Source organism: Apostichopus japonicus, chromosome 23 (genome assembly GCF_037975245.1).
Source record: "Apostichopus japonicus isolate 1M-3 chromosome 23, ASM3797524v1, whole genome shotgun sequence".
Lineage (NCBI taxonomy): Eukaryota > Metazoa > Echinodermata > Holothuroidea > Aspidochirotida > Stichopodidae > Apostichopus > Apostichopus japonicus.
The window spans coordinates 13,445,882-13,457,936 of NC_092583.1; the positions used below are offsets into that span (position 1 = coordinate 13,445,882).

At 39.8% G+C, this 12,055-nt stretch overlaps 1 protein-coding gene across 5 annotated transcripts in view; it reads left to right on the forward strand.

Annotated features, from left to right (window-relative positions):
* LOC139965096 (low-density lipoprotein receptor-related protein 2-like) overlaps nucleotides 1-12,055 on the forward strand; it is a 116,805-nt gene that overhangs the window by 6,079 nt on the left and 98,671 nt on the right. For all 5 annotated transcript variants that reach the window (XM_071967324.1, XM_071967325.1, XM_071967321.1 and 2 more), the window contains exon 2: nucleotides 5,946-6,044. In XM_071967324.1, the coding sequence (XP_071823425.1) occupies nucleotides 5,946-6,044 (99 nt within the window). The remainder of the gene's footprint in view (nucleotides 1-5,945; nucleotides 6,045-12,055) is intronic.

Genomic DNA, 12,055 nt, shown 5'->3' on the forward strand with positions numbered 1-12,055 from the left:
TTTTCGTAAGAATAGTTGTGACCACGACCTGTGTCCATTTGGCTCAAATGTTTGTTATTTAAAGAATACGATTTAGGAGTACAAGCCTAAAGAAATTTAATTTTCTTTCTTGGATGTTATCACAATTTCTTTGCAATAAGCCCATTCAAGTTGTGATGTAAATTGTGCTCATAAGTCATATAGCCTAGGCTATGGAAGCAGAGCCATCTTACTCATATATACAGTAAGTCAAAACACCCTATTGGGACAAGTTTTTCTATACTGTAGTGTCATATCCCGCTTCAGAACACATGTATTGTCAGTACGAGCTGTATGAATATCATGTTTCTGTCAGATCAATGTTAGGAAGTGTTTGTACAGTCAATACCAGTACTTTGAGAACATGATATTGGTGTACGGTTTAGAGAGGTATTACTATTAGGTAGCATACACCCATTAAAAGCCCCATTGACTAGTTACACACTTAAACACACAAGTAATGTGGTCTCTAAGTCTAGAAGTTCTCACTAGCTATAAACGCTAACCATCACCGTGTAGATAAAGAGTTGGCCCATGTTGATTTTTTTGCTACCCGAGCCGGATGTTTTCGTCACTTGTAAACAAACCTCTTCACTCAGTAATAAACAATTTTTGTAAGCTGCTCCTGGAAGGCCTTAAGGGGTCTAAAATTGACCTGAGTTGTGCACCACATGTATTTCCTTCAACATGCAAGCCACAAGAATCCAGATCCGGATTGATAACAGACCAAAAAAGATGTTTTTCTACTTCATTTTGGCACTTTTCCTGATGGAGAACATCGGGGCAGATTGATATAGACTCTAATAAGAGAATATGCCACCTTTAACAGGGGCGGATCCAGGGGGGGGCCGACCCGGCCCCGGCCCCCCCTTTTGGAAATCAGTTGCGTTTTTTTTATGTGGGAGTACTTCAAATTCCTAATAGGCATAACTTGGTGAAAGAAAAGCCTAATATATATCCAGCTGCTCTTCCCTGAAACGCGATCGTGTTTATTCCAAATTTGAAACTAAGGCAATTATCAGGCCTACGCGACATCACGTAGTAATTAGATACGGCTCTGTACTATAGTGCTGACTATTACTGTCAGGGAAAATCAATGCACAGTTAGCAAGTATATCATAATTATCTGAATGAAAGGGGGTGTAGGCGGGTTTTCACTATCTAACGCAGGGTTGTCCAACCTACGGCCCGCGGGCCACAGTCCGGCCCGCCGCAGGGTTGCGTCCGGCCCGCCAGAGATGCTCTACAGTGCGAAATTTTAGTGAGCAGATTTATTGATAACAATTTGAAGCTATACAATCAATCTTTCGAACCTTCTGGGTCCACAAAACTGCATACAGGTCAGTTTGTGTGATACTCTCTAAGCGGAGGGGGGGGGGGGCGGCTGGACTTCATTCATCTGTTTTATCAGGAAGAAAAATAGATCAGTGCGCTCCGCGCGCAGTGTTCACATTTTGTTGCCTTGGGCTTCGGGCAAAAAATCGAGCGTAGGGTTAATGCGGCCCCCTCCTTCATCATAATCATTCCATGTGGCCCTCCTCTGCAAAAGGTTGGACAACCCTGATCTAACGCAACGTAGTCGCCAAGAACCTGAAGTATTTTTAAGGGAGGGCCCGAGGAACATGAATTTATAGCATGCTCCTCGTGGTGAAACATAATTGCACCTATTAGGTGAATTGAGTGTATACTGTTAATAGTAGGAGAGACTAGTGTATATATAGGTTCTTATGACCAACTAGACCGGTTTCTGCTCTCAAACTTTATAGGAGGAGCTTCATCAGTAATAGCCTTTGAATATTTTATATTCGGCCTGGGCGTCTCGTTCTCAAAATGCATCTATTTTCTGTGCACGAGTTTTTATGGACCCATAGTGCAGCTATAAGAGCATCTAAAAGAGCTTCGTGTGAACCTTGAGAGTCAGCTGATTCTTCGTTAGAATGAAACCTTGAGTTAACAAGTAAATCTTTGAGATTTTGGGCCCTTTTGTAGGCTACAATCGGTTCTTTTGGAAACAGTTTGGATAATTCCTCGTGCAGGGGCGTAGCGAGCGGGGGGGGGTGTGTGGGGGTGTCACATCCCCCAATAATTTGGTCGCTGTCGGCAAATTTCGAGTCTGTCGGCAAAAGGAGAAAAGGTGAAGAGAGCGGAAGGGGAAGAAAGAAGGAAAGCTGAATAGAGAAAAGGAGAACGGGAGCTTCTTTATCGGTTATTTCGATTTTCCAGTTCTTCATCTGATAAACTCATTCACCAATCCAATCACCCGACGCCTGCAAGTTAAAAACCTCTCGGCAAATAACTGATAATGTCACGGCCGTCAGTATAGCTACTGTAGCCAGGCTCAGCTAGATGAGTGCCAGAATCGCCGGCAACTCAGTGAAAGAAATGGAATTAAATGCTTCCGTATAGGCCGCAGCCCATGTGTGACAACGTGTTGTTATTATCCTCTGTTCAGAATGACGTCATTGCAGATGTCATTCGTTCTCCGTGGAAAACTTAAGGACACGGCTCACAAATTGTACACAATTTTTAACGTTTCGCGCTTGTATATCAATGAATGTTGTTATTTCTCATTACCGGAAAGTTTTCTGAACATTTTCATCACGAAGTTTCACTATTTCAACGATCGGTGAAAGAGAAAACACAGTTCGATAATTGGTCCCAATTGATCCTTCTTCTGCCGACTGCCATAAAAATAATATCGAAATGGAAATTCTACGGTGCCAAATTTGACTTAAAATATGCACCAGATTGCATCTAAGGACGTTTCAAAACTAAAAATTTTCCAAAGGGGAGGGGGACACCCCCTCCCCTTAGACCCCTCCCCCATTTCAGTCACCACTTCCAGATCAGTCGGCAAATCAAATCCTCCACACCCCCAAACAAAAAAAAACTTCGCTACGCCCCTGTCTGCGTGTTGCGAGATTAAGTGTCAATGTTTCAATTTTTCAAATGCGTGGTTTTGATATGGGGTGTATAGGTAAGCTTGAACACCATTGGTGGTTCCTTTTGTTTAGGTTTGGTAGTGAGGTATTGCCCACGGTTTTCAAATTTTATGCCTTTCGTGGCTGAGGCAATTTCCTCTTTCTTATAGTTACGGAGTAACAGTTTCTCTGTGAACGCATTCTTTTTCTGTAAGAAATCAGTCTCATTGTTACAGAGACGTGCGTATCGTAAGACTTCCCCTTTAATCAGGGTTGGCCGGTTTTTACCGGGCGGTTTTTACCGCCCCGGTAAAAACAAGTTTTTTACCGGTTTTTACCGGGAGGTTTTTCCCACCTATAAGTGGGAAAAACCGGGAAAAACCTCAAAATATATAGAATTCCTAAAAACTCATGTGGAACTTGTGGAGGAGCATAGAATCTACAAGAAAATGGCATCTTATGGTAGGGGGTTGGGTTACATCCAAAGAACAGCTATGATCTATAACTTGTGAGTTTACCGATTAGACTATTATAAATAATTCAAATAAATAATATATTGGATGCTCAAATCAACCAACTTTATTTCCTATCGAGATGCATAATTCCATTATCTAGAGAATGGACTCGTATCAAACTGTTGGTGCCTCCTAGGGCTATGGTTCGTCATATTATACATGCCACATTAGTCCGCTCAGATCCAAATGATGATTCACATCCAAGAACGATCACTTCATGTCTGCGATAAATTGTACTCTGTTCACACTTCGCACTAGGCACTGTACTATGCTTATATTGCTTATAGGCACTGTACTAAGTGACTGATGTGACATCAACTAATTTGAGAATAAGTAGCAATTGGAACAGTTACTTGTGTTGTTGATACTCCTACCTCTTCAGTTAGCCTATACACAGGAAGTGCCCAGTATCACCTCACCTGTCCACCTCAAAGTGTTTAATCACACATGCATGAAGTTGTATAATAATTGGACCATGTTTGCATCAAGGTAAACAGTTTGGTTGTGTGAATGGCTCCATAGGGCCATTGTGCGTTTAATACTTTAATTGGGCCCATGTGCCTTACAAAGTTTCAAAGCAGTTTCTATTGAGCCCCCTGGATTGAAGTTCACCTCAATAGACTGTTGCCTACTGTATTAATGGAATGAACTGTCTGAGCACATAATATTATATTATTATATGGTTCCTTGTCCCTTTGAGGCTTTGGATGCCATGGTTCGCCACTTCGTTCTATCCTCCGCTGTTCATGCCACATAATAGGCCTGAAGAATTTAGGAGGGGTGAATGTCCCAGTGTAGACCTATAATGGTTTGGGCAATAGGCAATGCATACTGCTAAAGAGATCGTGACAGAATAACTATACATGTGCAATACGAAAAATACTCTTTTTTTCCACAAAAAGTAGAATAAGAATGTGATAAAATAGCTCAAAATGAAGCTAAGAAACTCCCATATTCAATAAAATATGCCTGTCATGAAACAATATCGTGCCTACTGATGACCCTGCATTTTACGGACAATTAATACTAGTTTTCGAGACGGAGGCGGTTTTACCGGTATTTACCAGTTTTTCCCGGTTTTTACCTGGTTTTTACCGCTTAGTGGGAAAAACAGGTTTTTCCCGGGAAAATGCCAACCCTGCCTTTAATGAAGCCTTTAAAAGTGGCAAGTGGGTGTACAGAGTTTCTGTCGAGGTATTGGAAGGTTTCCGTGGGTTTGGTGTAGACTTCGGTGTCTAATAACCCATTGGTTTCAAACCTTGGACCTTTGAAGATTTTCAAATCTAGGTATGTTACCTCGGTGTGTAATATTTCTACCGTAAACTTTAAGAAGCGGTGAATTTCATTCAACCTGTTTTCTAGTTGTTCAAGTTCCTGAGGTGAACCGTCGTAAAGCAATAGAATTTCATCTCTATAGCGGTGCCATTTTAAGATTTTATTATCTGTCGGTAAAATCGGGTTTTCCAGTCTATGCATGACGATATCACAGATTTCCGGAGAGGCTTGGCTACCCATGGCGCAACCGATCTTTTGTAGATAGAATTGGTTATTGAACTTGAAACAGTTTCTTGTTAAAAATAAGTTCAATTAGTTTGCGCATGGATTTTGAAGATATTTTATTTATTCCATATTCACTTTTTTTCCGCCTTTTCATAGACTTCTTGACATATATCTAATGCCTCCTCTTGGGGAGTATTGGTATACATGGCGACGACATCGAGTGTAGCAAGTACTACTGCTTTTGGTAACGGGGTGGCTTCCACAATTTTCAGAATGTGATTTGTGTCTTTCACATAGGTGCTTTGTTTTAATACAATAGGAAGCAAGAAATAGTCCACAAATTCCGATATTTTTTCGGTCGGTGATCCGTTTCCGCTTATTATCGGGCCCTCCCTTAAAAATACTTCAGGTTCTTGGCGACTACGTTGCGTTAGATAGTGTAAAACCGCCTACACCCCCCTTTCATTAGTAAGTATATCATAATTATCTCATTGAGTATATCTTGTTTTATGTTTTTTCTTGGGGTGAATCTGGTGTCATAATTTTCGCGCAAAAGAAAAAAACGAATCGACGCAATAATAGTGTATCCATTGTAGTGCTCTACATGCACTGTTGAGCGTTGTTAAATATGTTTCTATCGAAAAAAAATATGTGCACAAAAACAGCGTGTCTGTAACGTTTCTGGTTTTTCTAGTTTTTGGCGAAATGTTTCACCATTTTGCATCTAAGCACTCACAATTAACCAAAAATTTCCAAGGGGGAGGGGGACAACCCCTCCCCCTAGACCCCTTCCCCAGGACGCAGATCACTAAAGTGCTACCATCGGGATGTCGGCCCCCCCTTTCTCAAAATCCTGGATCCGCCCCTGATTTAACATTAGGAAATTGTCCCAACTGGCTGGTCAAAACAGGTGCATGATGTTTATTCATAATATTATAATGATGAATATTCATATATAAGTTTCTCACAAGTTTCTTTTGATCACTTACAGGCTGTTTCCGATGTAACACTGGCTCCTGTATTCCAGCTTATTGGGAGTGTGATGGTTATGTGGATTGCCTTGATGGAGAAGATGAAGCTGATTGTGGTGGTTAGATACATATAATTATGTTTTCATTATTGTATATCATTGCATTGGGAATATTTTCACTACAGTACTAGCTGAATGAATGGAACATGGGAGTCGCCACCTTAATAGTGTTTTTTTGTAAAGAATTGTAAATGAACTTCACAGTTTTTTCTCTATCATAAAATAAAGTTTAAGGGCAATCACTTTTTGTTTCAAATTAATGATCCAACTTTAAAGATTTAAATCACAGTTGAGAATCTCTCAAAGTGGTTAGTTTGCCCATTTTTTGAATTGGTCATATATTTCTTGTTAGGAAATCCTGTTTTACGAATGAATTCATTTGGTTCATGATACCGCCATATTCTGCCCTACAAACAAATGCTGTGGTGAATACTATTGGAACACACAATATCTGCATGTTTCCTACAAATGTTTACAGCTACAACCTGAGCTACCGAGGATGGTTTGTTCTAAATCTTGTCCTTGCAGTTACAAACAGATGTGGGTAATGAAACAGTACTCCATGGAACAACATAACGTGAACTGCAGTGTAAGAGATAAACATAATTCCATATCCATATGGAGGTGTAAACTTTACACCTTTTTATGATGGCTGAGTTTGTATATGCCACACTTCATGACTACACACTGCACAATAAATACAGAGTAACTTTGAAATTTGCCTGGTATGTGATGAAGATAGGAGTAGCACATAGAAATTCTATGGAGTAGCACCATGTTGTGTAGCATTACTTAACAGTGATAAATGAATAACAGGGCTGTAGTGTGGGTAGAATCCCTATGGGGGCTATAGGGGGTCATGGCCTTTTTTAAGAATTTTTTTGTGAGGGGGGAGCATTTCCTAAAGGGGCAATCATGACACTATCTTAGCGGAGCGCCACCATCGGTTGGCACATAGCCTACCAAGAAAAGTTGTGCCCAAACTGCCTCTCAGATTGCCGGAAATAGCACATTCCAGGCCTTGTTAGAACGCATTTGAACATGATTTATTTTGACAATTTCATCAACGATAGCTGAACACAGTATTTAGTCAATGGTTCAGCTTTTGTGTCACTGCTACATGCCATTGCTGTGCATAAGTTACAAGATTAAAGAGCTCCTACAGAACATTGATGGTATGTGTGTAACCCCCCCCCCCAGCAGGCTACAGCCTGAATAAATACCCTTCAGCAGTATTGTTACCAGGATTTTAATTGTGTAACCCCTCCCCCAGCAGGCTACGGCCTGAATAAATACCCTTCAGCAATATTGTTCTTATATTCTTCTTAAAAATGTTTGCATCTGTTCAGAAAAACATGCACATTAAAATACCTGTACAGAAACGTGCAATACTTTGTTAAAATGACCCCTGACAAAACATTGGCTTGTGTGCAAGGGATGCCTATAGTGATAGGTCTATAATATGCACAAAAAACAATCAAATGATGACAGCTGTAAATAGTATAAAACAGCAAACTTTCTGTCAAATTCTGAAGTGGGAAATTTTGTTGTAGACTAGTTACCATTTATACTGGCCAAGGCATCATGCAGTGCAGTGGCGTAGGAAGGTACTTTTGAGTGGGGGGGCTGAAGACTGATGGCCAGCCTGGGGGAGGGGTCTAAGGGGAGGGGGTGTCCCCCTCCCCTTTGGAATTTTTTGCATTTCCAGGTGGCCTCAGATGCAATTTGGTGCAATATAGCACACTTCAACACCCACTCCATTTTGTAAACTTAATTTTGTATTTTCACCTGGCCTTAGATGCAATTTGGTGCTCCAAATGAGATTTTTTTTTCTCATTTGGAAATGAAAAAGGGGTTTTCTGACTTGCGAACCGGGGGGGGCGGAATGATACTTCCGCCCCTCCACATTTTCCACTATTCATTGTTAGGCAGTCTAGAAACGGGGCTTTGCTGAACGTTGTTTGTTTCATAATATCGGAAGTTTTGTAAGTTGCACTTTTTAAAGATTGAAAGACAGATTAAATCTATTTTCATTTTTTAACATAATATAGCTACTTTAACTTGTCATTTTAAAATTTTCATCAGTTTCGTGACAATTTAAATAAAAAAAGTTGTCAGTATTTTGCAGCCTCAACTGCAAATTTTTTCATCGCCAGACATCGCAGAAAATGACGACAATTTTCGGGGGCTTTCGCCCCCAGGATCCCAACGAGGGGTTCTACCCCATGACCCCACCATAGCCCTAAGACGGGCCCCTGGACACCACGCCTTTATGCTTGCACGTTACGCGTGCTAGGCAGGCGAACACAGGCGGGAAATCGGCAGTGTGTTAGCGGGAAATTGAACAAGGTTTTCCAACACTGCTGAACTGTGCAGTTACTGTATGCATCATGTTCAAGGTTTTCACAGAGGCCTTTGAGGAAATGAATGGTTAGTACAGTGTATATATGCTGCACTAATGTTGTGTGTAGGCCAAGGTTCACGAAGGTCATTTGTTATATTCGCGCGCCGTAGACGTGCTTTTAGATGTTACGGAGAGTCAGGTTTCCATGGATTTTAATCAAAAATGAATCTGAGTTTAACTGACGTTAAAGAAATGGATCGTCTTGGGCAGATTAACAAATCATTTTAAGTATAAATAAGTACAGGTAGCTCTGCTGTTAAAAAGAAAAGTTCAATATCGGTTTGCTGTTATCGGCAATTAGGCAAAATTTTACCGACTCGGCAGCATATCGGTAGTACCGATATGCTGCCGATATTGCAAATATCGGCCGATACCGATATTGAAAAGGATTATCGTAGCAACACTAGTATAAATAATAATAATAAACAAACATTTTCTAGTTAATACATTGATCGCCAACATTTGGTCCGTTTTGTGGTAATTTCAAAACTGCTATTCAATATTGGGGAACTGCTATGCAACAAAAATATTGTATAGCAATTGTCAAAATTTGTTGCTATGCAATTTTTTGGCCATAAGTCGAACACTGATTACGGCAGTGGTGGGAAGAGAGATTTGGTAGCACACAGTATGAGGAAGAAACAACCGAGAAAGAAGCAATATACAAAAGACAAATACTGTTCTTCCAGCCATGTTTATATGCGTCCTGTTGCATCTACCAGTAGCATTACAAACAGCGACAGTTCAAACAAAATTTGCATTGAAATGCCCTATGGAGTAGTTTTTGACATATTTCAGAAGATGTACTATAAAATAATAAATAATTGCCACCATCTTTTTGGGTGCCTCAAGGGGACTGTAATTATTACAAATTTTCCAAAGGTCCCTCCCATTAGACCCCTCCCCCAGGACGGCATTCACCCGGGGTCTCTGAATAGTTCTCCAGTTTTTTTGGGGGGGCTGCACTTACATCCCTGAATACAGTATGAAAATAACATCTTGTGCAATAACTCCAGCGCCAATGGCTACTTTTGATCAAGTAAATAGTTTACAATCTCAAAAAATTTAACTGTCAAAGGAACCACAAAAATTTATTCAAGTTTGTGATAACATTCTGTGATCAAATATATATGATATTCTTAGAAACAAATTCAACTACAACTTTCCTACCATACTACTACGATATATGTGTCAACAATACCTAGCGTTATGATATTTCAGTGCACACATATGATAGTAGTAAATGAAGTAGCTGCATGTAATTAAACAAAATACTTTGTGTTCATTGAGCACTATAGCTGCAAGAATGTTTGCAGACAATGGTAAGGGAATCTTAGCCAATCAAATCACAGGAAATTTGGGAATGCATCACTGACTACTTTCAGCATGAAAATCTTTGTAATCGGAGTGTTGTTAACTCTGTACTTTGCGTTTGATTGTTATGATTTATTTGTTTTCAAACAAATTCAATCACCTGTGAAAAGGAATGGAAAAATCTTGGTTCTTTTGAGAAGTTGTGGTTTTTGGTTCCTTGCCAAAGGCCCAAGGAATCAATGCGATGGTACCTGATGGCATCTGTGTGCGTGTGTATTGGTGTATGTGACACCTTGACTTGTAAACATGATATCTCATGAACCAAAGTTGCTTAAACTTAAACTTAGTATGTTGGTAGCCTTTGGTAAGCAGATGATTCCCTCTTGTTTTTCATGGAGATCAAAGGTCATTTGAGGTCAACGGGTCAAAGACTGAAAACCTTGTAAACACCATTTCTCAACTAAAAGTTGCTTGAACTTTAAACTTAATATAATGGTAGCCCTTAGTAATTGTATTTTCTCTATATTTTCCCATGGAGGTCAAAGGTCATTGTAGGACACCAGGAGTCAAAAGCTGAAAAATTTGTAAAACACAGTACCTCTAGAAATAAATGTTGCTTGAACTTTAAACTTGGAATGTTGGTAGCTCTTGGTGATCGAATGTTCCAATATTTTTTCCTCATGAGGTCGTTTGAGGTCACCAGAGGTCAAAGGCTGAAAACATGGTAAATACCTTATCTCAAAAAAACATTGTAGACACGATATCTCAAGAAGTAAAAGTTGCCTGAACTTTAAACTTGGTATGTTGGTAGGCCTTGGTAAGCAGATGATCGCTATTGTTTTTCATGGAGGCCAAGGGTCGTTTCAGGTCAATTGCACGTTACAGTCAGAATATGCCTTATAATGCAGAAGTGCAGTGATGTTTATTTGACCTTCAGCCTTCTTTGCATAGGTACACATTTAATCAATCTGTTAGTAAGCTTGCACATGAAACAGGTCTGGTTTTAGTTGCGAAACCAGTTTTTGCCGACAGAATTTCCGTTCTTTATTTTATTTTAAGAAAACCAAAGAAAAAAATTGAGTTGCAAATACTGGAAAAACATGTAAATCTGCTATCCATCATGTGTTCACTTTGGTTTCTATTCACTGTTCTTTTTGCAATATGAATGTAAATTGCAACAAGAGAAAGGTTTTCTGCTAGAAGACATTGTCCGCTATGATCAGCACACACCATGCACCAGTGCTTGAGTCTGGATAGCTAGGCCTAACATTAGGCTATGCAGCCCTTATATGCATGCATCTGTTAGGTTAAACAACTTCCTACCATACCACTACTATATTACGATCAATGTGTAACAACACCTAATACTAGATATTTGAGTGCAATACTAGATATTTGAGTGCACTCATATGATAGCCTATATAGTAAAAAACTGCTATTTCTAAACGGGACAGTAAAGCTACAGTACAAGTAGTGCATTTAAACAATATTTGTTTCATTGAGCATTATACATGCAAAAATATTTGCAGATAATGGTAAGGGACTATTAGCCAATATCGCAGGAAATTTGGAAATGCATCACTTACCACTTTCAGCATGAAAATCTTTGTAATGGGAGTGTTGTTAACTCTGTACTTTGTGGTTGATTGTTATGATTTATGTGTTTTCAAAACAAATTCAATCATCTGTGGAAAGGAATGGAAGAATTCTTGGTTCTTTTGAGAAGTTGTGGTTAATTATACTATAATTATATTAATAGTACTCAGGCCTCAAATTTCACGGCGGCCATGGTTGACGGTGCCCTTCCAACTGGCCTTGGTGCCTATAGGAAATAAGGTGTCTGTGTAAAATTAATTGTGACATGCTTTTGCTTTAGCTAGGGTTTGCAGTAGCAGCGCGAATCGCGCAAACAGTTCTCACAATCCTGCATAAAATTTGAAGCAGTGCGGGAGGGTCGCACACAATCACCGGGAACTTTTCGCCCAGTTACTGCCAAGTTACTGCCTCCACTAAGCAATTTCAGTACCAGCGACAAGTACCTAAAATCCCTGCAAATCTCCAACGATGGTATCCTAACTTTACACTAAGTCAACATGGAAATCTACTTAATTTGCCATATGTTTATTCTCTCAAGTTGTGTCGCAAATAAAAATAAAATAATCCATGAAAAACTGTAATCTTCAACCACATGTTAGCCTAACAACCACACTAAGTCAATTGGAAATGTAGCCTAACCATCGGTTTGCCCCCAAAAAAAACTTTGCGTAGCTTTGTTTACATACTTTCCTTGCTGCGCAGCGCTATCGTCCCGCACATGGTAGCCGAACACGACACGTAGTCAACTGAAATCTAG